Source organism: Poecile atricapillus, chromosome 3 (assembly GCF_030490865.1).
Source record: "Poecile atricapillus isolate bPoeAtr1 chromosome 3, bPoeAtr1.hap1, whole genome shotgun sequence".
NCBI lineage: Eukaryota > Metazoa > Chordata > Aves > Passeriformes > Paridae > Poecile > Poecile atricapillus.
In genome coordinates, this window is record NC_081251.1 from 91,284,618 (window position 1) to 91,311,214 (window position 26,597).

At 37.1% G+C, this 26,597-nt stretch overlaps 1 protein-coding gene across 1 annotated transcript in view; it reads left to right on the top strand.

Moving 5' to 3' along the window:
* Positions 1-26,597, top strand: part of THADA (THADA armadillo repeat containing) — a 153,155-nt gene that overhangs the window by 47,404 nt on the left and 79,154 nt on the right. The window contains exons 28-30 of the mRNA XM_058836463.1: positions 3,551-3,640; positions 4,989-5,120; positions 18,118-18,286. Coding sequence (XP_058692446.1) covers positions 3,551-3,640; positions 4,989-5,120; positions 18,118-18,286 — 391 coding nt within the window. The remainder of the gene's footprint in view (positions 1-3,550; positions 3,641-4,988; positions 5,121-18,117; positions 18,287-26,597) is intronic.

A 26,597-nucleotide genomic window follows, 5' to 3' on the forward strand; every position in this document is an offset into this window, starting at 1 on the left:
TAAACATTCTTTGTCAGTCTTTCTTCTGAGTGCTAAACCATGACTGCAGTGTCTAGCCATCAAAATGAAACCTTTTGTGAATGGATTGTACTCTGTAATCTGGCTTTTGTGCGGAATTGTTTGCATGAAAAATAGTTAACATTGTTAAACTGGAAACTCTCTGAGACGTAAATATTGCATCTTTTTAAGTACTGCAGTATTCTGCATGTATAAAGTTTTTCAAATTATTTTTACAAGTGAATTTAGTAGGATGACTGCTTCCATCAGTTTCTCTCTTGGCCTTTCTACATCAAGCATAATTTTAATTATGTACTTAAATGATATTTTACACTGGGGAGAGGGATTTTATAGTAAGCATCATCATCCCATTGATAACTTTTCTGTTTCATTACTCTACTTCCTTTCTCACTAAATAACCTTTCACCAGTTGTGTAGGTCTCAGTAATCCTGTTTGAAATTCTGGAATGTGAAATTGTGCTTCTTTGAGTTATGAACAGGAAAAAAGAAAATACTATTACAGAGTCTGTGGTTGAACATACTATTAAAAGATGATCTCTGAAGCAATATAAAAATAGTTTCAGCTGGACACGGGGTAAAAGACTAGTATCTTAAGGCTCTTCTCTGTTACTTCTCTTATAAACACATTTTTAGGGGAGTAGATGTAAAATCTTATGATATGCAGAATGTTTGGTTTAAGACTTTAATTATGGTAGCTCTGTTGCCAAAAACCTGTGTTTGAACTATATCAGTGACTAATGGGAAGGTAGTTATCTGTATTTTTAATTTAAACCTATTGTTTCCTGTCAGATCTGTTGTAGAATAGGGAGAAAAAGTTTGTTTCATGAAGACTGTTGGCAGTGGCTTTTGGGTTGTTTCAGTCCACATTTACTTGACATGTTCTTTTATAGATACGTCAGGGATGTCTTTTAAAGATATATATAGCTTATTACTTGCAAAGCATAACTCACAGTTGTGTGTTTCTGCACATGCATGAATCTATATCACTAGCACGCATGGGACATATCTCAAAATGCTAGTATTTGTTTTTCAAAGGAGTTTGGTTTTTGATGAAATGAATATAAAATATGTGGCTTAGTGTCATGAACAGTTTTGAAGAGCAGAACCATTGTACTTTTTTGTTGTTTCACAGTACACAAATAGTTGTGTGTGCATGTTTCCAGGAGCAGAAAGCATGGTCAGCATTAAAAAGTGAAACAACTAAATTCCTCTCTTCCATACTGTTTAGCTGTTTTGCTTCCTGCTTATTCCCAGCTGTGCATCTCCTTGCCTTGACATCCCCAAGTAGTGGATTCACACTTAAATCAATGCTTTGTATTTTGAGCACACTTTTTAATTTTGCAGCACTTCTGATAATGTGTAGTGTTCCTTTTTCCCTTCTCAACTGGAGACCCTTTAACTGTCTGCTCAGACAGTTGTGTCTTCTTTTTTCTGAAAATGCCTGTGGATATCTTCTCTGCAGATAATGCCTGTCAGTGGTTTTGATTAGGCTGCCGTCTCCCATCAATAAGCTCAGGAGCAGTAAAGCAAGTAGGAGGTTATGTAGGTTATGTAAGTTACCCACTTCAGTAGTTATAATTTTCTTTTCCTGTCAAAAAGATTTATGAAACTATGCTAATTGCAAAGAATTTTGAGGCTGTGTAAGGATATTCAGTTCCATTATTTAATATTGATTCAAATGTGTCTGCTGAATTTTTAATACATTAAAAATGGACCTGGTTAAAAGTACTTGTGAGGTAGTACTTGTATGTAGTCCTCTCTTAAATCTCTAAGCATCCATTCCATAGGAAACTCTACTCCAATTCTGCTTGTTGCGCTCTGTAGCACAAGAGACGAAGATGTCACAGCATTTTTGGATAGACCTTTTTATTTTTAAATACTGAGTTCTTAATGTTTTGCATAGGAAAATTCAGTAGGACGGGCTGTTTGACCTGGTAGATCTTAGGGTTTGTGCTGTCTCTGGCTTTGCATCTTCAGTTTGCTACGTACTGTAGGTGCAAAAAAGTTGATGTAGTTTTGAGGACACTGTTAGAAAAAATGGCATGGGTGTCTTCTGCTTGAAATAACCAGCCAATTATTGTCAATATTGATGTCTTGAAACAGTTCTCATTATTGCTTCAATTTACATTATTTCACAATTTCAGTGCTTCCATGTATTAACTTCTGAAATCTTTTTTGTAGATATAACAGCTATTGCAGATTCCTTGCTTTTAGTTCTAGCAGTTCACTATATTGCATGTATATTCACAGAATTTTTTCTTATGTGCCTTGGGAAAGTTTCCTGTCCCTCTTTAAACATTTGTTTCCACCTAACAGTCTGGTTTTGCTTTGTTTATTCTGTGGCCTGTGGCTAAGGCATGTTATGTTAGCTGAGTGCTGGAAGGAGCTGTGCTGATGTTTGCCATGTGCTCGTTTACTCGTGCGTGATTTTTTTTGTCTGCTTATTTTTACGCACATTCATTCTTGCCATCTCATCGTGTTCTTTTTCCAAACCTGGATGTGTCTGCTTATTGGAAGCTTTGCAATGGAGTCACGCTAACATGGAACATTTATCTTGGTTGATCTTGTGGCAAGCAAACTCTGCACTTGGCTTTGTTTTTCTAAATGATGGCCTTTAGTTTATTTATTTTTAAAGGAAGTCTTTTTTATCTGCATACCATATATGTCTAATTAGAGCTTCCCCACATTCAAGTAACATTCAAGTGGTTCTTGCTTCGATGATGCTGAATGGTTTCGTATAAACCATGAAGCCATCCTTTATCTGATCAAAAGGTTGTAAAACAAATACAGATTTTTACTTACGTCTTTTTAGCTTGGATTGATTTGCTGTTGCAGCTTTAACTGTGCTGCCTTACTGGTTCTGGCTAGGGATGAGTTCATGAGGTGTTTGTGTGTTGCTGTGTTTTGAACATGGTTGCTCCATCTACAGAAGCAGAAATGTGGCCTGCAGTGTCACTACTGCCATGTGCTGGAAGCAGCAGTGTGGAAAGAGGGACTAGAATGGAAGCTCAGATTCTTCTGCCACTGCTTTTTTACAAATCTTCTGTGAATTACTGTTCTGAGGTGCTTTTTAGTATATCAGCAAGCTATGAGTATCTGTTAGTACGTGTCTATTAAGTATATTCTATGAGTGATTTAGGACATGAGCCATGCTGAAGCAAGTGTCGTCTTCTCTTGTTCAACCAGAATATTGTTAAAACAGTGTCAGAATTGAAACTGCTATATCTTTTTCTTTTTAGTGTGACTAAGGGGCTAAGATCCTTTTTTCCCAGAAAGGCCTGATCAGTTTAGCTGTCAAAGTGCTAGTGAGCACACAGAGAGAGACAGTTACTTAACTTGTGAAAACTACACTATATTACCATTTTTCATGAAAACATACTGCCTCATTTTAGAGTTCAGTGTGTGTGCTTGGTGCTTCTGCCTCTTTAGCTTCACTGTACCATCAGAAATACAACAAATGAACTGATACTTTGACGGTAACTAATTACTGCAGAACGCTAATTATGACTCTTCATAATTTTTTTTTCTGTAGAATGACAGGACGGGAGTTTTTCTCTCGGTTTCCAAGCCTTTATCCATTTCTTCTCAAGCAGTTAGAGGTTGTAACCAACACTTTGAACAGGTAAGATGATGTCTTAGAAAACTCTGAAATATAAAGTGAAGTGAGAAGGTTAAACTGAGTTGTCACTTACATACCCTAATGCCATTTTATGCATCAGTGCTTCTTGAAATGATACAGTTGTAATGTTCTTGCTAAGGCTTTTTTCATTTAACTTTGGCACATTGCATTAAGTCTCTAAAGATTGAACTACAGCTGACTAATTAAGAGTTGCTGTGTTCTTAGGATCAGATGTTAAGGAACTTACAATTTTCAGGGAAACAGAACCCAGGTGTTCGAGTGTCTCACATTTAACAATGAGGTTTCCCAGCTTGTTTAAGTGATACAGGGTCATAGGCCTCTAGTAACACCACATGAATACTTTCCAGCCTGTGGCACAGTGACTCTGGGAAGGTCCTTGATCTTGTTTTAAAGACTCCACAAATGGTGGCTGAGAGCTACAATTTGATCAATGCAGATGATACCATTTGGGATGACGCTGTTACCTCCAGGTTCATGAACTTTGAAAGTAAACCAGTGCAGGCTTTGTTTTTCCTTAAAATGCTATGATATAAACTGTGGAAGTTGAGCAGCTGATTTATGGGTGAGGTTCAGCTGACTGTTTAATGGGCCTAAGGTGGACACTTGGAAGCAGGAGTTTCACCAGTCATTCCATTTTGCAGTCTCTGGTCTAAGAAAAGAGGTTGTGTATTGCACAGCAATCCACGCTACCTGACGTTATAGAAGGTGACAGTGTCATCACTGGCAAATTTTGGGAAGTTTTTCAGTTGAGAAAGACTGAAAACTGCTGTTTCAAATGTTGGCCGTAAATGCTTTTTTGATGGAGATTAATAAAATAAATCAAAAAGTATTGTTTTTAACTTGGTTTTCTGATTGTTTTTACAATATGAATAGTAGACCCTTGGTGTTAATGATAAGAACTATTCCTTAGTAAAACGTATTATTTACTAAACACACATTTCCTTTTGAACTGATAAAAGTACTTTTTTTAAGCCACCTTTTTGTAAGTCAGCTCTTTGTTTCCTGGTTCATAGAGAAACATTATCTGTGCAAGTTTTTAATATTATGTAAAAATGAAAGCAGCTCACCACATTTGGGAATAAAGGAGGCTTGGAATAATGTAGGAAAGTGAAGGCAATACAGCCATGAGTGTCTTCATCAGAGGGGGCTCCTGCAGAAGAACTGGATGCCATATTTGATCCCAGCAGGGCTTGCACTCCCATGTAATGATCAGCCTAGGATAACTGCTTGAACCAGAAATGCAGAAGGCTATTTTGTGGGGAAGAGGCTCAAGACTAGCACGAAGGAGGATGCTTTTTTCACCAAATGCTTCTTACACCTTTTTATTTAGTGAAGCTGAGGAATTGAAAATCCATCCAAGCCTGTTTCTTTTGCTTTTAATCCTGGGAAGACTCTATCCATCTCCAATGGATGGCTCTCACTCAGCGCTCAGCACAGCACCGTTTGTCCCCTTTATTATAAGGTAAGGTGATTTTGTAACGGTTTCTTGTGTGATCGGAGTTCTTGCTTGAATCTTTGGAATTTTTTTTAATAGAATGCCTTTTTAAGTTCTCTTCAGTTTTAATCCTTAAAGGAAAAATAGGTATTCGTTGGTTGGACTTTCCTATACTATTAATAATTGTTTTGGAGAATTAGAAAGAATATTGACTTATGCAAATCATTGTATGATTCATTTGTAAATCTTCATCTGTAAATACTGTATCACTGCTGCCACTGAGAGGGTACATTAAAACTGATGAGCTTGACAGATTTAGGAATGCAAGATTTGCTATGCATGCTTCTAATGATTTTTTTCAGTCCTGCAGAATGATTGTTTGCAACATATAAATGTAGTGTCTGACATACAGATTTGTAGAGGTGTATGTATCTCTTTCCATATCCATCCATGAATATACATAGCTAGATAAAGATATGGATCTGTCCTTTATTTAACATGTTTCTAAGATGACTTTTCAAATATTTATTCGGCGTGAGTTTCATTTATATGGTGGTTATAAGAAGATATTCAGCAGATATTTTGCTACTGTGTATGCCTTCTGTTTGGGATTAGGAGCCTCATAAGGGAACCAGGGCTGTGGTGGGTAGGGAAAACTGAGCATCACCAGTGTTTGAGAGGAAGTATTGCTATCTGTGTGAAGGCTTCAGTGCAGTAGGGTAAGCAACTTCTGTGCTTAATCTTGCTTGTCCAGTAGTGAAACAAGACAAAGTTGTTACCCTAAGATCTTTCAAAATTATTTTAAACTGCAGTTCATGTTACAAAACAGCTTCTCTGTCTGCTTATTTTTCACAGCAGATGTGATGTATCTCCTGCCTGTTTTATAAATTTTCAAGAGTAAATAGTAATTAGCATTTTTCTCTGAAAGGAAAAAACCTGTAGTAGGAGTTTTTAAATATACTATATTAAACAATTAAATATGTTGGCTTTCTGCCATATCTGAATCTTAAATGCTTTTTGGGAAAATGTTTAAAACTATTTGTTACATGAGTCCAAAGATTGTTTTGATAAAGGCTCTGTTTTGATGCCTTCGTTAATGCACTGAAGAGTGCTTGGGTTTTTTGTTTTTCTTTTCTAATGTAATATTTCAGCGTTGTTTTGCTTTTTGCTAATAGATTAACTTTTGATAAACTTTTGGTTACAGCTTTTTAGTTCTGTCTTTGTTTCTGTTATGACCACTACTTTTTGCAAGGTACACACACCAGCAAAATAACTTTTCACACTTAGCTAGCTTTGATGATGCCTTGAGAAGCTACCTAGAGCAGAGGCTGCACAGTGCTAAAGAAATGAAGTAAGTATTTATTAAAAGACCTTTACAGGATACACCTTGGGCAGTACAAGAATGTGGCCAAAGCTCCATCCAAGATGGATGATGGGACACATGTTTTCACATTGTCCAGTTACAGTTTCAGGTTATGAAATCCCATCCTCCCAGATTGCTCTCCTCAGTTCGCTATTGTTTATCCTTTTTGGGCCTGAAGCTGCAATGGTGTCCTTGGTTCTTGGGCTGGAAAAGGATTGTTTTGTCTAACTACGCTGTGAAGAGAACTTGCTAACACTTTATATGAAGTTCAGAGTTATATACCAATGCTTCAGGCATCACTTATTATCTTGAGGTTATTTAAATTCATTCAGAAGATGTGGGGGGAGAACTCCAATAGAATCTTTAAGCTGAGAACCTGGAATATTTAAGAGACCTGTACTGTTAGACCTACTTTCCTTTAAATGTGTTCCTAAAGAGGCAGATAAAGATGATGTTTTCTGCACTTCCTTTCAATTGATTTTGGTAGTAAATGCTACAGATGCAGGTGTAAAACTAGCATAAAATTACTACATATTTGTGACAAAAAGCTGTAGGTGGGTGTATAAACATGCATTTTCTGTCTCATTACTTAGCAAAGTATTGAAATTTTTATGGTTGCTAGGGGATAATATCAAGGATTCTGCAGAGGTCAATGTATTTATGATGTAGCTCAGTGTGTTGTTACTGGCTGTATTTCTATCTACAGTTCTTACACCCTTGTTCTTTGAATGCTATGACTGTTTTCTGTTCATTCTGACTGCATTTGTTGGAATATGCAGGGATGATTTATCTTAGTAAAAAAATATGTTACTATTTTCCCTTCTATTTTTCATTATGCAGTAGCAAATTAACAAAAATAAAATTGCTTCCTATTCATTTGGTTGTTCTTCGGAAGGTTGTGAAGTAATTGATTAGAGAAGATCAAAGAGAAGGTCTGGTGCCAAAGGCCCCATGTACCAAAGCATTAAATTGTGTATATAAAATTTGAATTACTTGGTGCAGTGTTGTGTTCTATAACATTAGCACATACATATGATTACGTGGTAGTCCAATGCAATTATAACTTGTAATTGCCATGCCTTACCGTGAGATTTTTGTTTAGGATGGTGTACCAGGGTCAGGGAAGGATACAGCCATGCTGTGAGGAGAGAGGAGAAGTGAATGTGACCCATAACTGGTCTTAATGTCCCTTCCAGGGCTGAGCCTGCAGTGGGGTGACATTCAGTTGTTGCACTGAGAAGATGAACAGAATATTGTGTTTGCAAGCGAATAAGCAGTTCTGTGAACAAAACTGGGTTGAGCAGAAAGAATTCAAATTGAGCTTTTGAAGATTTTTGCTTAAGCTCAAGTGGAATTTTCCATCTAGTGGGAGTAGAGTTGTGGTTGCTCTGACCGTGCTGAGATGGATTGCACAATATGAACAGGATTAAATGCTGCAAGGACAAATCTCAATCTCTGTGCATAGTTGTTACTCCCTGTTGAACTAGGGCATTTGATCACCTATCTGCAGTTCTATTAAGCTGTTTTCCCCCTGCAGATGTTTTATTTGGGAGGGAACACTTTGATTCACAGCTTATTACCTCACTTTTTTTTTTTTTAAAAAAAAGAGCTAGATAGGTCTGCTTTAATGGTTACTTTCTAAGATGAAAGAATGTACAGCATGTTTTTGATTAACAAGGGAGTTAATCAGGAGGTAATGTTTTAAGTATGAAACAAAAACATAGCCTCCCTTTTGCCTCCCTCTCCCTTTCTCAAAGACCTGTAATCTCTTCAGAATGATCTAGAATTGAGTTACCTTGTGTCCTCTCGTACCATGGCATTGACAGAGTGTTTGTTTAGTGTTAAATGTTCTGGCCTGAATGCTCTGAAGGAGTAAAATGGATATTGCTTTATTAACTTGAATACTTTTTCACTAATTGAAGTCTAGCTCTATTTAAGGTTGTGACTTCATAATCTTTTAGAAAGTTTTTATAAAAATTAGCTTTAAAATGTCAAACAATATAAGGTTTTAAAACCTTGTTGGATGTATGTGCCTTGGCTTTCGCCTGACAAAACTTAATTCTTCATGAAATTTACTCTTTAAAACTTCAGCAAATAGATTTCAAAGCAGTGCTGCTTCTAGGTGTATTATGTTGCAAGAAATGTGAACATCTTTCCATTAAATTAACAGTTATGAAATAGACACTGTTTTCTTGGGCAGAATTTTGTAATCTGTAGTGTGTGTTCATGCACAATGGAGGAGCTAAATTCCCAAGTGCCTTGATGCTGTTTCCAGTCAGGGATGAGGGTAGGTGGCAGTGGGAAGCACTTTTTAGCTGTCCTCTTTACCCTTCTACCATTCTCCATCCACTAGTCTGGACTGATAGGGTTTTGGTTTTGCACTTGAGCACTTTGTCACTGATGTACATGGATAATCTCTGTGACTGTTAGTTAATGATAGACACTAAGATGCAAGGAAAACAAAACTGTGTGGGGTGAGGAAAAATTTTCTGTGTGATGGAGCATTGTCATTTTTTAATTAAAAAAATTAAAAAACCCTGTAGCCATTCCTTACAGAGTGTTTAGGGAAGGAGAGAAAAAATTCTTATCACCTATGGGTTTTGGAAATAGATTGATCTGGGTTTATTTTAGCTTCCTAGCAAGCAGAGCAGCTGACCTTGAATTCTGGGGTGCTCTGTAAGTTTCAGTTGTGTCTTAATGTTTCATAAATGTGAGAGAGCTCACTTCTTAAGGAAGAGGATTCTGATGCAGTAGTATTAATATTGCAGAAGGTAGTGTGAATTTAAATTTTCACCAATCAGTAATGTTACTTGCATGTAGGTTGCTCATTTGAGAAAGTTATTCTTTTTGACTTGTGCATATAAGTTTGATTGCTCTGCATTGTGTTTAATTATGTTAAATTCTATCCAGTCTGTCAGGTGACTGGTTCTGTTCCACTGTAGCCCTGTACAGTGTAGACTGCACACAGTCTGTATTGGTTTCATGGAAATGGGTCTAGGGTAAGATGGAATAATAAAGAAACATAATACAAATGTAAAATCAGAAGTTTCTGTGAGACTTTGCAATAAGCTCTAAATTTGAGATTTAATAAACAGCACAAGAAACAGGCAATTGGTGTAGTTCTAGTAACAAGATACCCTCAATTTGTTTGAGAAGAGCTTGGTGGAAATAATTCACGTATATATATTTTATAAGCTGAAACTGCTGTTTATGTAAGTTTAAATAGATTCACTGGTGATAGTTCTGTTTCACACATGTACACTTATATGTGTGGGTTTAGTGTATCATCCTGAATCCAACTTGAAAGCAGCTGATTTTCTGTAGGCTGAGCACTAGTATCTTTTGGTAAGTGGCCAGACAAGCTAGCTGACTGTGCTAACAGCTATGTGTACTTCCTCTTCCTTTCTTCTCTTTTCCCTGTATTTTAGTGTGGCATGGCAACACTAGGAGAATTAATATTAAAACTTCCCTGTTTTCAGCTGTCATTTCTGTAAGACTGGGAATCTTACCAGGGGTCTGATAAGGAAAGAGTTTTTGTGGGAATGTCTTTTCATATTAGATTAAAAGAACTACATGTGTTTGTTGTAGCCTTGTTGTACCAAAATAGCTGCTTTTGATTACACTTGTTTATGAAAGCATCTCCCTGGATTCCATTATCAATTGTGTATCTTCTCAGTCTTTGGTCTCTGGTTTTTTAATTTGTTTTGGGGTTTTTTAGTTCCTAAGGTTTGTTTAGTATAACTTCTCAGCATTAAAGCTGTCTGCATTAAATACTGCATTATTTGGAGTCCCTGTGAGACTGGGAGCAGGCTCTGACTCACTGGAATGCCCTGTCCTTCTTGAGGAAGCTCATGGGGCTGACCAGTTGTTGCAAGATGAAGACAGATATCCTTTTTATTATGGGTAAGGTTCCCAAAAGATGGGCTGGTCTAGACATTTGGAAAAAAGAAGCAATGAGCACCCCTAAAGTACACATTGTTTTTTAGATTTTTATTATATTTAATCTCTTGCTTGACACCTAAAGTTGAAATTTTGCATAGCTGGGGGAGAAGGAGGGAAGGATGGCAATCCATTTCCCCATGGAGTTTATCACTAATGAATTTGGGGCTGTATTGGAAGTCTCCAATTTCTGTTTAGTTCTATCCTGTGTGCAATCCTGATGGCATAGTGATAAATACTGACCTGTAAAAATACTTATGGGTAACTGTAAGTATTTATTCATTTATTCAGTCTTTTTTCTTCCTTTAGCAGTTCTAAATAACAAATTGTAAGCAGGTTGTAATTTTTTCCAGTGTGATTAAATTAAAATTGTAGTGCTAGGGAAGAATGCAAAGGACTTGATTGTCAATAGGCTACTCAAGACCCTCTGATCTACTAAAACTCTTCATCCATCTTGAACATTCTTTACTGTAGTCCTGTCTTTCCTTTGAAACTGTAGACAGATATGTCATAGCTAAGTGGTGCTGATGGGAAATAACACAACCCTTAGGTATTTGTTATTAATTTCTTATTCCAGTTTTCACTGTGCTCATCAGTCATTGGCAGATTATTGTCTCAAACAGTTTAGGAAATACGCACAAACTGCAGGGAGCTGTCAGATTCATGGGAAATAAAGGGTGACATCTAGCAGAGAGGCATTCATGAACACTGAGAGTAACTCTCTTTTTCCAGTGTTGCAGACTCCTGAAGAGGACCAATGGCTGGGATCCTGGGTTAAGATTTGATGTAGAGTGAACTTGATGTATACTTGAAACGTGATCCAGTAAAAAATATGACAGGGTGCTGAACTCTCAACATATGATTGGTTAAGTAATTTTATTATTCATTTATGTACTTGCAATTAACCACTAAGTACTTTGCTGGTCAAGGTAAGTATCCAAAAAATAAGATTTAGCTTATTCTGGAAAAGTATTTGCAGGGAGGAATAAGAAAACAGAGAGTTATAATACATTATTATACAAAAATACAATACAATACTAACTATCCAGAGGGTGATAAGGAAAACCAAGTAAAATGATGTTTTAAAAAGCCAATAGTCTTTAAAAAGAACAGTCTGAGTTTGGGAAGAGTCAATACTGAGAAGGCTTTTTAGCAATGGGCTATGTAGTTTTGGTGGGATGGCTGAAAGGGAAGTGTCTTTGACAGCCCAGATCCTTCAGATATTTTCATGAGTCTGGTGAAGTTTTTTTTAAATTGCTCATATTGCAGTTTTGCTTACAATCATCTGAAGCTTTGAAAATCATCACAAGGTGCTGAGACTTAATTTTTCCATTCAGCTTCCCTTTCGCAGAGTTCAAAATAATGATAGAGTTGCTAAGACAGAAAGTAGTCTTTGTTTTGCTTTTTTTCCCAATTGTTTGGATAGTAAGTGGTGTTTTTCTGTTATTCTGCAGTTTTGAAACATCATGGTAACTATTCACAAATTAACAAAGTAGAAATATGGTTGTGAATGAAATTGTCTTTTACATGATCTTGAGTTAAGAGCAGTTGCAGGCTCTACCCTTATGTAACTTCAATGATAAATAAACCTAGAGGCTTCCTACATAGACAAATTCTTTGAGATTTCTTGATAGGAATTCAAGAACAGATGCCATTTAAATTGTGTCAACATGTTCTATAGGAAATCTCCATTTGACAAGAACATATTTCTGTTGCTCTGAAGTTTATACCCAGTATTAGTAATAGTTTCCATAGACTCAGATATTAGAGATCCTAGGTGTTTTGGCTTGCTAAACCACAACAATTCAAGTTTCTGATGTTGATTCAGCTTGGTATCAGTTGGCCACATGTTTACATAAACCTGAACCTTGGTTACAAGAAGAGAGAAATGTCTGTAATTTTTCCTTAGAAAGCCCTTGGAAACATATGGAGAAACAACTCCTGGCAGGGCTTGTGGACAGCTTTCACAAATAAAAGCCTGTGTACTTTGCCTACATACTTTCTTCAGTATTTATGGCTACTCTGCTTCATTAAGTGCTTGTGTGGAAAATACTGCCCTTACAAAAACATGGGGTTTTATCTTAATTGCCCAAGTTGGAAGAATAAAATACTTAACACAGTGTATAAAGAGACTAGCAGTTTGGGCAACCATTAACTTAACTTTAAAGGAAATAGATAAGAATTTAGAGGTTTAGTACTGCATAAGTAACATGAAATTAAATTTGGCTTGTTTCTGTCCATGGTTTTGTTTAAACATTTTCTGAGCTACATTTATGTGTTGACTGTAGATCTAAAACCTCCAGCAAACTGTTAGGAGTTCTGTAGTATTTTCCTAATCTTCAGGTAAATATTGAGAAGCTATATCAAGTCTCAGGTTTTTCTGTGGTTTTTTTATCTTAATATTATAGAACAAAAACTATCTTCAGACCAATTACAATACAGGTTTCCACAGATAAATAAGTTTTTTTAATTAAATGCTTTGGATATTTTAATTGCTAAGAAACATTGAAAAAGCAAAATGGAAAGTGGTTGTATTTCCTTAAAAGAAAAACACAAACAAAGGAAATCGATAAATGAACAAAAGAAGCTATAGGTACATGTGTAGCAAATTACCATTGGTATTGCAGGAAACCTTACTCTCCCAGTAAAAAACAGGTACTGCCCTGCTGATTCATCTGCAGTATAGAAGTCCAAGAAGCATGAGTGTTATTTTTAATTCTATTTTAGGACCTCACTTAGCTTGGAAACCTGTCACACTGCATTTGAAGTTGCTAAAGGTATTCCTTTTGGCGATAATTTGAAGGGGAAAAAATGAACTAGTATATAATCATGAGGAATGCATACAATGCTCTTGAATCTTAATAACCAAACTCATTGTAACAGGAGCTGAAGCTGTTGCTAAATACTTTTCTCTCTGAAGAGAACGCCTCTGACTACCATCCATGTTTTCCCCTGCTCTGATTTCTTCGTTTTTATTCAGGCTTTGGAACTGATGACATAACTTGGACTATACAGAATCAGACAGACTTACCACAATTATTTTCTTAGAGTGCATTTGTTAGGATCTTGTGGCACAACTAACTTGAGTATTTAAAGAGTACCATTTGTGTGATTTTTGTTTATCTATATTTTTCAATCACCTTTACCTTTTAAAAGGCCTGGTGGCTCTTAAAATGCTTTAACCTGCAGGCAGGGGTGGTTGATTTAAATTGCAAGGGCTTTCCTGCCTCATGCTGCACTCTTCTCCCAAACTCTTTGTGATGGTGGTAGGATACTTGGTTTGCCTTAGAAGCTCAGAGACCCCTTCTTCAGAACATTCACTGTTTCATTAATAAGCAATGACATTGTTAGTAAAGCACAAATCATGTGACAACAGCCAGTAAAACCTGGAAATATACATTAATTTGTCTCCTTGTTAGTCTTTGTAACAACTGTAGGAATTATTTAATATAATGAACATATTTTCAGCAACAGGTGTAATTTTTCAAGTTAATTCTACTCATTTGTTTCTGTGACCTTTATCTAAAAGGCAATCCTTATTTGCGTTGTTAATTTGGGTAATATGAAGTCTGTTGAGGGGGAAAAATAAGATAGGGAAAACAAGCACACAGGAAACACCTGCAGGTTTGTTTTTTCTTTTCTTTTTTTCCTAAAGAAGCTTAAGATATTATTATTTACAGCTAGTGTTCTGTTGTTTGTAGCAAGAGTAATAAATTAGGTCCTTTGATGTGTGCAGAGGAGTATAGAATCTTTCTGCCTTATGAGAGTTGATCATAAATCATGTCAGTTGGGAGGCTGGTTCAGGATCTAAGTGTTGAAGCTGGAAGGGAGCAGTGGAAGTCCACTGAATTGAATCTACGGTTACATGGAGCGAAACCTTCTCAGATTTATTGACTTTTTGTTCTTGATCATGGACTGCTTCAAGTAAACATGTTTACATCCAATTCCTTATGCACCTAGATAAACAGTACTGAGTTCAAGGTGAAATACTACAGTTGTTAATAGTTGTTAATCCCTCAGGATTGAATAGAAGCATATCACATGAGGATTTTGCAAGTTCTTGTTGCTGCCTTGAAGCATAATAAAATTAGGTTGGCATAATAAATGTTGTTACATACAACAATATTTTATATAATTCCTAGATTTTCAAGTCTCCTTATATCAGACCTGCATGTAAAGGTAGTGTCATATATTTGAAACACTTCCCCACGCCACTCCCGAGCACCTTTCAAATCAAAGGAGAGGGAACAGTTTTAAATACAGCTTTGCACACACATCCACTCTGTCCAAATGGATGCAAAACTCCATTGCTTGTACTTCCTGCAGAGACGATGAGCCCGCAGCAGATTTGCGTTGTGCTGTTGCCAGGCGAAGCTCAGAGTCTGGATGGTGAAGTGCAGCATTTGGAGGGTCTTTTCTGCCAGTGTCCTGACAAGGCAACTGCCATCACATAAATGAAACTCATCTCAGGGATGGCAGTATGCTAAACTGCTGCAGGAGGAATAACCTGAATAGTTTCATAGTCTTAGAATGCTTCTTTCTTAAACAACTGGGGTTTGCTGCAGATACAAACTAAGTTACTGTGATTGCTAAAATTGTGCAGTAATATTTCTTGATGCAGTTTGTGAGATTGCTTCCCATAATGGTTGCTGAATTAAAGATAAAATAAATTTTTAACAATACTGGTAGAAGACTCAGTGTTAAAGTGTATGGTTTGGGGCTTGGTATAACAATGAGCAAAAAATTGATGTATTTGGTTAGAATGTTATTCTTCTATTCCTCAGTTTTTTTATTTGCATTCAGTCTTTCTGTCCCTTTTTGAGAATTGATCCTGTTTACTTTTATTTGCATGTGAGAGGTTAAATGTAAGGGGAATCCAGTAAAATCAAAACTCTGTTCTTCTGGGGTGCTGCTAGAGGATGGAAAAACTAGTGTATGTTTTGACATTCTCCTGGCAAACTTCTTGCATGATTCAAGAATGAAGCCAAGTGCCTTCAAAACATGAGGGATGTACACCTAAGTGCCTTCAGGGTATGCAGAAGTTCAGGGATAGGTCACTAGCTGGTGACTTGGCATGGCATCTGGCATATGCATGTGAAAGAAGGAGTATTTTTCAAGTATTATCAGTACTCTCTCTTGCTGGGGGCTAGGGATTGGAAACAACTGATTTTCTTTGAGTGTTGTATTTTAAAAAAAAATATTTTAAATAAATGAGAAGGAACAGTAGGAATCTTAACCCCTCGCAGATTTGGGAAGCTATTTGTTGATGTGAAATACCTTCCATGTGTTCCCATATATGTTCCTATAAAGCAGATGCATTATTGCTCCTAAACTTTTGTGATGCTTTTGTTCCTTTGTACAGACTTGGTAGACCTGCTGTTCTCAGGGTTCCCACTAAGGTATGAGTCTGTGTGAGCACCCTGCACCCTGCGTGGCAGCGTGGAGTGTGAGAAGTGTGCATGAATGTACAGCAGGTGTGTAGGACAGTAGCAAGCTAGTGGCTGGGTTACCCTTTGGGCAGGTAGGAGCTGTGGGATTACATTTCCCTCAGGCACGTGGTGTCTTGGGGGAGTTCTCCATGAATGGGCATCTGTGTGGTTGCTCTGCAGGAGGACTTCAGGCAGCTAGGAGAATTTTTTGCCTGTAATGTGAAACTATTTTCTTCTCTCTAAATATAGAGCAGTCACTTCTATTTTTATAATAAATTTGATAAAATAATAGAGTCGAACAAAATTTGGCATGTAAAATACTGTATCTCCATATATGTAGGGGTTGTAAGTCTTTATAAGTCTTTGATGTTTTTACAAGACAAAGTTAGACAGGTTATTTAAAAATATGTAGTAATTCATTGCATTGTGTTTGAGGAAAAAAAACAACCTCTTGAAGCATGTAGTGTTGGAAAGTACCCTTGTACTTTCAGGGTACTTTCCTCACTTTCCTCAAGTTAGAGGAAACCCTGGAATTTTACCCATTTTCCACTCCTCCTGTGAGAACATGTCAGATTCCTTGGGATCTGTGAAAGGTCATAAACAAAATCAAGAAAACGTGGTTCAGCAGAGCTGGAAGAATGGTTGCAGACAATAACTTCCTAGGTTTCAGTTTACCGTGAAGTAAAATTAAAATGTTTCTGTTTTGAAAAAGTAAAGGAAGTTCTTCTTGCACCTTGTCAATACAGGATTAAAGCTTTTCCCTATGGCAGAGCTTCTAATTGTGACTGTTCTGCTTTAGTATTCTGTTGTGAAGGACGTCCAGTCTGTGAAAAGGAAATGTAAAGATGGTCTTTCTAAAAATCATAATAGAACATAGAGTATTATTTGTAAGGGTGCAAATTGCCTCAAAACCTGTTGTTTCAGGGGTAGTTCCTCTCTCTAGTCCCTCTGAAGGAGATCTGTGTCTTTCAGGCATGCCATGGCATAATATATATATTTCAGTTAAGACTGTTTAGTTTCTTAGTGTTCAAAACCCTATTAATTTGGTTGCTGGTTCAAGATGGAATCTGTTCTCTGTATTTCTTTCATGCAAACTAAAGTAAACCACTACTTTGAGTAGAATTCTAAAAATCATAAATTTTGATTTAAATTTTTCTACAGATACTTGAAAATTTAGAATACCTTTTAATTGCTTTAATTTTTTAAATATGTAGGCATGACATTGCAGATTTTTTTGTTGGTTTTTTTTCAGCAGGGGTCAAAATAATTTTGGCAGGGGATAATCTCATCTACATTGTGTAGATTGCATAAGCTGAAAATACATAGGAAGCAATTCAGGAAAGGATGAGAGTATTGGAGTAGGGAAGGCCATCTCTCGACTCACCACAATCATCTGGGAGGCATCAGAGCATAACTTCAGCTGTCCTGCATTTTCCATCACCTAAGACATCTGGCCTTTTATGTCTAAACCATGTAGTAGTTTTCTCAGTTTTCTGGGTGGCTGAATTGTACCTGCATCACCAAAATTGACACATGCAAGAATTGCTGGCTTCAAAAGACTTAGTCTAATCTACTTAGCTGATTAGAGGACTCTTACTCATGTCAATTCAGTATGCACACTACTGAAGTAGTATATGACTTGTCAATGTCTTAATATTAGCTCATTCTCTATGTATTTTCATAAATCTACAGCCAGTTGTCAAAACCTTAATAGAACTAAAAGATAAGGTTCGTTTTCGCATTTGCTTTATATAGTCTCGCATCTTAGCAGTTAATTCTAAATAAAAAGTATTTTTCTTCTAGATACTAATTATAAATAACGGAAAATTATTTTTCCAATGTGTCTTTTATTTCCTGTCTTTAATTATATTCTAAAAGCAGCCAAAAAATGTTTGGCCCAAAATTCAGTAGACACCATGTTGTGTTCTCATGGAAACATCTGATGAACAACATGGAGCTAACAGTTTAAGTCAAACTCATAATACATTTGAATGTGATTAGTAAGTAACGTAGACATCCAGAAAAATGCTACAGGACTATATTACTTACCTGTTTAATGGCATAATTGCATTATTTCTATTTTATTTCTTCCTTTCTGTAAACACCAGAACTTGTGAATGAAAACAAATCCTCTGGAATAGCTCTAGTATGATTTACCTTTTACTACTGAGAAGACTGTATATTGGATTTGTGAGAAATACGTTTTAGTTTTCACTGCGTTATCCTTTGTTCTGTTTTAGGCAGCCCAGTGGATTGCTGGATGACAAATAACAGGTATCTCTCCTTTTTCCAGGTGTGGGCACTCCCCCATGTACCGCTGCCGGGAAATGTCAGGCCGGGCCCTTGTTCCGTTTGTTATGGCCAATGAAGTTCCACACATGGTGCTAGCCCTGCTGAGGGGGCTCCCAGACTCTGCCACTCATGGCATGAGACAGAACAGTGTTCATGGAACCCTGCTGCAAGTAAGTTTGGCAGGCTTGTTTTGCAGTGATTTGTTTCTGTTTTGTGAGGGGTTTTTTATATTTTTTTTTCTGTAGGGATTTTTAAAAAAATTTTTGGTCATACTTGACAGCCAGATAACATATTAAGTTGTGCTTAACATTCACACGTTGTCAAAACATACATGAAGACTGCTTTTGAGTTAATTCTGTCAGATGATAAATGTGGAATGCACATTTCAGCTGTCATTTGAAGGCAGTAAATTGTAAGTAGTAACATTTACATTTCATATAATGTTTCATCTCCAGAGATTAAAGTGCTTTAAGAGCAAATATCCCTATCTGAATGTATTTACAGAGAGATCTGTGTGACTTGCCCAAGATGATCGAGCAAATCCAAGGCAAAGCTGAACTCCATGCACCAATAGCATTGTATATATATTCAGACTTACTGCTTACCCACATAATTATTCATTTATTCATTTGCTTTTCCTGCTACACCAGCAGCTTCCTGTCAGTGTGCTGTACAAGTTGTGTTAAGCTTTATACTGTTGTCTTCTGAAAACATTCTGGAGAACAGCTCACTTACCAGAAATTTCTTCATTCTCCGTATATCATTCCCCTGGTTTATGGCAGTCAGTTCACTGTGTTTCATTTTTAAGCTATCATGGTAATAAGTTACTGATTTTTATTGCCTGTTTTTCACAAGCAGCGCTCCAACAAAGCCATATTGTATGCGATCAGCTCTGTTGGTCTGTCTTAGTTGGCAAGCTTTCTACGTACACGTTCCCACCGTAAGCTGTGTGCTGGGGCGTGTATAATTGTTTTGATTTGGTTTTTAAAGGTATGTTTTGCAGCATATTTTTTCCCCTTAAAATCAAGACCTTCAGGAAATCTAGGAAATGAGTGAAGTCCCTCTTGGGCTATTAATGTCACCTTTACCTGTAAAGGTTTTTGGGCAGTGGAATCTGGATTTGGATGATGGTTGGTCACAGTAAAGGGTTTTACATGGGCTCCTGCTCTGAAAAGCAGTTGATACACCTGATAACATGCAATTGATTGGACCTGTGAGCTACTGTGTCTGTGTGGGAAGGGGGAGATTGCCGTCCTCAAATTAGCTGTGCAGCGCTGGTGTGTCACAGCTCCTGAAGTGTTAGGAAGAGAGGGTTGTTCCAACAGGGAGAATGCAATGCCTTCTCAATCCAAAATTATTATAACTCTACTCATGAGGGTGTGGACTGGCAGTAGTGTATAGAGTTAATTGCCTTCTTTTCAGTTACCTGGAAAAAAATGATAATTAATAGTAATAATACTGCTGGAGGGTGGATATGAAAGAGGCCAAAGGATGACCTAATTTTTAATTCAGTTTTGCTAACATGATCTTATGCATAGGTATTAGGGAGCTTTCCATACCTGTGACATGGGAGATATTCCCAGAGCTTTAACCTGATTTTTCATCAGTTTTGAGCAGCTCCTAGGAGCTATTACTGCAGTTTGTACTGCACAGCGCTGTCAGAGAATTATATTCTTCCAAAAAATGTCAGTTGTACTGTAACAGTTCAGTGGTTTGGTGTCTCACATTTGTCTTGGGCTTTGCTGTTATTGCTTATGAATCAAGGATGCTCAAAATCTTTATTTAATGCTTAATTTAATTTAGTGTATGTCCAACATATATAGCAACTATCTGGTGCTAGTTTAAAATAACTAATTCAAAAGAAATACTTTAGGGTGGAAAAAGATGTGAAAAAAATGGAGGCAAGGCAGTGGTGTTTGTTGTAGCTCCAAATTACCAATGCCAGGTAGTTCAACCTGTAGTTAGCTTGCACCTCCAGTAAGCAGTACAAAGAGGAAAGTTTTTTGACTTTTTAGGAGTTACCGGATGCCTGGTTTCAGTTTTCTTTTTATCAGTGTTAATTGGGACTTGCAAATCTGCTGGTAAGGCTTACTGAAATATGCAAAATTACTTTATGGGGACTATTGGTTAAAGCACTGTTTCTCAGAAGGCTTACTTGAAGAGGTGGTGATCTGGCAGTGTTCAAAATTGTTTCCACTGCTTTTCCATGACACTGTGGAGGGTTTATCATCCTCCTTGATATAAAACCAAAGCAAAAAAATGCTAAAAGAGTGAGTCTGTACAAAACTCAATAAAGTACACATTTTTCCAGCAATGCAAGGCCAATATCTTATGAAAATGGAATTCAATAATTTTATTTTTCCAGTCACATGAGAAAAACATGAGTTTTTTATTTCAGTGTTTATTACTGTCAAGTTCTGAAAAGGAAGGCTGGAATTATTCAGAATTAGGTGGCAGTGCCAGATGTAAATGGTGAAGGTGTATTTCAGTTATGTTTCAGAGTTATGTAATCACTTCATCTGTTGCAAGCCAAATGTTAATTTATAGAAAGATCATTCAAAAAAAGTTCAGTATGTGGTGCTTGTCCAGACATGGCTTGGTTTTCAAAATACTGAGATTGCCAAGAAGTGTTTTTTTGACAGTGAATGTAGATGTGTTGTGTTTAACCTCAGACCTCTGCATTATGTGAAAACAAGTATTTTTCACCATAGTGTTTTAACTGTGGCTCAATTTGCATAGGAATATGAATGTCCATGAGGATAAAATAATGTTATGCTTTACAGATTTTACAGAATAATTCCTTTCAAGAATTATCTAAGAGGGGTGCTGCTGTTCTGTCACACTTGGGGAGCTGATGATGTTCTTTGAGAAGCATCTCTGTATCATAATCAAATGCACTGACTTGAATAAGGCAACCGAAAAATCTTTTCTGTGCTTAATGTTTCCTTTATGACTACAGTTTCTGCTTTGCTCTATAATCCAAATTGGCATGGACTGGGGGAAAGAAATCAAGTTTCCAATTCACAAGAAACTGCAGCAATTTTGTACTAGCTTTCTTGAATAATGAAACATTTCTGGCTTTTTCTGTTTTAAGATTTAGGCTTTTTAGATGATCAGCTGAAAGGAAAAGCTCATTCATAGCTTTATGTGGGGACTTCTGGAAGAGTATCAAAATTTGACTAGGGAGGCCTTTATGTTTGTGAATCTTTCTGACTTTTGGCAGTTGCCAAGGAACTTACAGATATTTGGAAAGTTTTCTTATCAGAGGATCAAATGTTCTTTTGACCTTCTGCTTCTTTAGTATTGGAATTTCTGCAGTATATATTTAATCTTTCAAAAAAAATTGAGAAATTCAGAATGAACTAGGCAAAGCTGTCTTTTACATTCACATCCTCCATCCTTGGATGTTCCTTGGTTGTGATTGAGTTCCAGCAAAGCTCTTCTCCTTGTTTCCTCTGCTGCTTTTATTGGGGAGTTGTCATCAGTGCTCTCTTGGAGGCCTCTGAGTTGCCTACATGGTGCAGTGAGTGTCACCCAGCAGCTGCCAGGGTGGTTGAAGCCCCTCATGAGGAGCAGGGCCAGGTGACACAAGGCCATTTCCAGCTGTTTGCAGAACCCCTTGTCCACTTGTTCTGCCTGGTTTGGCAACTTGTAGGAGACACCCCCTGCAGTGTCACCCACACTTCAGTCTTTAGCTGTAAGCTCCCAGCTGGCTCATCATCCATCCCCAGGCAAAGTTCTTTGCATTCCAGTTGTTCTGCTGCAGAGAGGTCAACACTCACCTTCTCATCTTCTGTCCTTCCTAAAGAACCTGTATCCCTCCATTGCATTACCCCAGACATGTCAGCTATTGTATCTTGCCTCCATGATCCCAGCAAGAGCACAGACTGCATGTTCACAAAGACCTTTTAATGCCTCTAATTCTTTAAACTCTTCCTTTGAGTGCTTTGAAGTGAAGAAGACTTACAGGGACCCTGTAAAGATTTGTCCAGAAAACAAGGCAGCAGCTTTAATTCATCTGGTTGTGGATTATTTATGATGATTAAAAAACCCTCCCAAATGCATAAACTTTCAGATTGGTTTGCCAAGGAAAGCAGATGTTAGACTTCAGCTTTTGTTTTAATCTTGAGACAGTCAGTTAACATGATTGATGCTGGATTTTGAAGCCTGTGTGATGTTCATAGATGGAGAATCCAGTTGTTTTTAGTACAGTGGAATAGTAATAGTTCAGTCACAGTTCTGCACCCATTAGTTTCCAGAAATCTTTTTCACATTTGTATACTGGAAAAATCTGTACTCCAATGAGAGTGTATATACCCTTACATGCTGTTCATATCAAGAGGAATCCATTGTGCAGCTGCCATTAATCATGAGCAGACGTAATTACTGGTAAGGTTTATTTGTTTTTCAAATGAATGAATCTGCACATCAGTTGACACTCATTATCTTCTGTTTTATCAGTTTGCTCTTCACATTCACTTTGGCAAGCCTACAGTTACATATTTTCAGAACACAGGGGATTAGGTCAATGAAAGTTATTAAAAGAGACATGGTGTTTTCATTAACTTGTCTGTGCCTTGTCCTGAAATGTTGGAGGTGCTGCCTTACTTTATACATGCTGACAGCATCTAGCTTGAGATTGGGATACAAACCAGTACAAAAAAGTTTGCTTCTCTTATTTGGCCATTCTATTTGAAGATCTTTTTGCATTCTCTTCGGCATTTTTTGAGCATGGATTAGGAGGAAAGAGGACTCAGTGTCTTCTCCCTCATCACTTGCTGCTTTATATATGGAGGGAACTACATAACTTTGTGTAGCTCCATTTTCTGCCTCCACCAGGAGATGGGTTGCACAGTCCAAGATAAAGCTTTCAATAGAAGTTTCTGGCTGCACATATCAGAACAATTTCTGTCTGGAATCTGCTTTGGTCATGCTGAATATTTACATTTTTGGTGGTACTTTGTACAAGCAATCAAACGATGACATAGAATAATTATTTTTATTTTTAAATCCTCTGCTGGTCTGTCATGTTTTTGCAGGTAGATCCTTCCTGTTGTGACTGGTTTTGGTCACTGCTGTAACTCAGAAGTCACAGAAATTCTGCTTGCTTTGCTGTGGTCCCTAGGAACATTTCTCTCTATCCCCCATCTTCTCATCTGAGGCCTAGCTGGTAGCTTCTCCTCACTGCCATCTTCCCACTTATTCCTGTTACTTTGTCACTTCTACTGATTTATCCTGAGATTTGTTCCCTGAGCATATGCCAGTGTTTTGTGTTGCAGGAGAAAAACTGTATCCCTTCTCTCTGGGGATCTGTTCTTAAAGACATACAAAATATAACTGGCAGATGAAATGGAGAATTTGTTATGCTTTGATGCATGGTTAAAACTTCATGAAGATAAAAATGGAAATTCACTTACTTAATGTTGTTTTGAGTGTCAGCAATCAGCAGTCATTTGCTCTTCACAAATTGTTATGCTTAATATTCAACCTTTCTGCAGACTTAATTTTTATCCACAAAATTCTGTGGTGTTAGAGCAGCCAGCTGGTTCAAAGAAGTGTGTTTGTGTGTGGAATTGATTTTTCCTTGTTTGTTTGTTTTTTGTGATCACTAACTCAAACAGTTCTGTTAGGCACGTGAATGCAAAGTTTCATGCAAAGAATGTTTTGGGATTTTTAACCTTTTTTGTTTAGTTTTTTTAAACAAGCAACACTTCCATCTCAAATTTAAAGAACAGAATGAGTCACATTGACTCAGCTGCATGTGACTGAAATTAGACTTATAGGACATACTGGGCTTCATAACTTCTTTGTTTTTAAAATTAAACTTCCTACCGACTTCATTGGGTGAAGAAGTTGTCAGTTACTTTTCAGGGAATAGCGGCATCTTATCGAATTAGACCCATTTCTCTGAAAATTCTTCAAAATGAAAAAATCTAGAGCCCTTGTATTAAGAAATAATATTATTAAAACATGGTTGCATGGTTGGTTTTTCTCTACAGGTGTTTTATCATAGAATCATGGAATTGTTTGGGTTGGAAGAGACCTTAAAGATCAGGTTTCAACCCCCCTGCCCTGAGCAGGGACACCACCTCCTACACCAGGTTGCTCAGAGACCCATCTAGCCTGGCCTTGAATACTATGACAGTTATCTACTATTTCTTTTTTTTATTATTTCTGGAGTTTATTGAATGCCTCAAAGTTTGTGCAATGGTAGAACTTTAAATTATCTGTATCACCTCTTTGGATATGCTGATTCTTTAAATCATAATGGAGAAAGTGATGAAATAAAGATGAAATAATTGATTTAAAGGATGGTTGGAGCTTTAATTGGAGCAGCAAGAAAATCAGGACAAGAACACAACCTTATAACAGCCATACTGGGTTGTGTAAAGATAGTTGTCTGAGTCAGGGTGCTCCCTCCAGCAAGGACTGATAACACAAGCCTAGGAAAAAGAATAAGGCAGACAAAGCAGCTGGAGAAACATCTGCATGTGCTGTCTTAGCTTCCAGCACTTTTGAGCCAGAGATGTATGGATGTGACTTTTTGGAAGATAAAAATTCAGTACATGGTTGTACTAATGAAAAGCAGCAATTCATGATGAAAACATCAGTATGTTAGGTTGTTTAATTATCTGGCAGAGTTGTATTAAGATAGGTTGTTGTTGATGAAAGCAATGAAAGTATTCTGTCTAATGAAGGCAGATGCCTCTTTCCTTTCTTTGAGAGGAGGAGGATTTTGGTTGAAATGGCTCCAAAGGAAGGTCAAGCTTTAGGTATTTCAGATTATGATCACTCTTGTGTTTTATGAGTTTAATACTTGAATACTTACTCAGAGGACTAAATGCAGTTTAAATAATTTGAAAATAAAGCAGGGAAGAATGATGCATGAAGGAGAACTCACAAACAGTCACTGGACCTTCCTTTTATTGGACTGAATAGATAATAAAACCCCATGGACTTCAGTGACTAGGGTGTGAGAATATGAGGTGACAAGTCAAATATATTTTGAAGGTCATTCTTGCATGTTGGTCCTTGTTGCTGGGTAAAACAGAGGTGTACTATTTATTAGTTTCACCTAAATATCCTTAATGTGAATTAGCAGCAGTGTTGTCAGTGACCATATTTTTTTCTTGTTTTGTTTTGAAGAACAGAGGATCTCTAGATTCTGAGAGAATTAATGGGGAATTAGTATATCGTTTACTTGGCTTTATTCAGTAGCCTAGAAACATTGTCTATGGTGAATTATATTTTATTTGTCTTGGCAGTAAAGTCTGAAGTGTAGCAATTCAATGTTGGCTTATAAAAACTCAATATAGTAAACAAACCTTACATTATCTACTGATCAAAGAAATAAACCTGTTAAAATTAAATGTTTTCCAATGCAACTTCCTTTCAGCTGTTTCTTTTCTAACCTCAGTTTTTATTGTTGAAGATAAGCCTTACTTTTAAGATTAGTACAAACAGAAGAAATACTGATGTCAACTTGGAAACATTCACTTATATGGAGCTGGCAATAACAGAATAGTTGTCTCATTTCTTTATGTTGTAAATTTGTACTGACTGTTACATAAGGGTACACTGATATAAGGAGGCAGTAAGCTTTTGAGAATGAGATTTGTATCTATGAATGCAACAGAAATGCATCTGAGTTCCAGGAATGGGAGGAGGCAGTCTCTGAAAGAGAGTCATTGATGAGATTTTGCCAGTGGTTTTCTTTCAGCTGTTCTTTTAATTAAAAAACACAAACTGAGAAAAAGACACATAATCCGACTGATTGACTGGGCAGCCCTGCTAGTTGTACATTGGCTTGAAGTTGCTTTAACTGTAATTCGTAATGCTCCCAAATATTGTCTCTGATTTAAGACATGTCATCACTTTTGAAAAGGACATAGATGTACACAGCTCTTACAACTCTATTAGGTCTTTTCAGTTTCTGCATCATTATTGAGTTCCTTTCTACAGCAGTTAAGGATATGCAAAGATGCTGTTGTTGTAAATCTTGTGGGGATCATATCTTTCTAGTTAAAAAAAAAAAACACGGTTTAGTACAGAATGAACATTTATCAGTCAGTGAAAACAACTGCTGTTTTAATTGAGAGGTAACTGTAATAATGATTACTCTGGGTTGTGCCAGGGAGAGCGTACCAGTTGCCTCTTCTGTACAGAGAGAGAGATGCCTTGATGGATGCGCTGCTTCCCTCTCGCTCATACCCTAGATTTTGACACTTGTTACTCTGGTTATGGTAAACACTTGCTTTGCAAATGTTTTTGCCTTCCTGTTCTAGTGTACCTAGTTCCATTCCTTTCTGAATAAAAGGTCCTGAAACCCTGCTGGCAGAGGTTTTGGGTGCCTCTGTGTGTGTGGCCATTTGAGGTAGCCTGCCTGGTGTTCAGTTACAGCCATCCATACAACCTGGCATCTCTAGCTGTGTTTGTGGATAATTGTGCAGTGACTGAAAACACTACCTATGAATGCAGTTG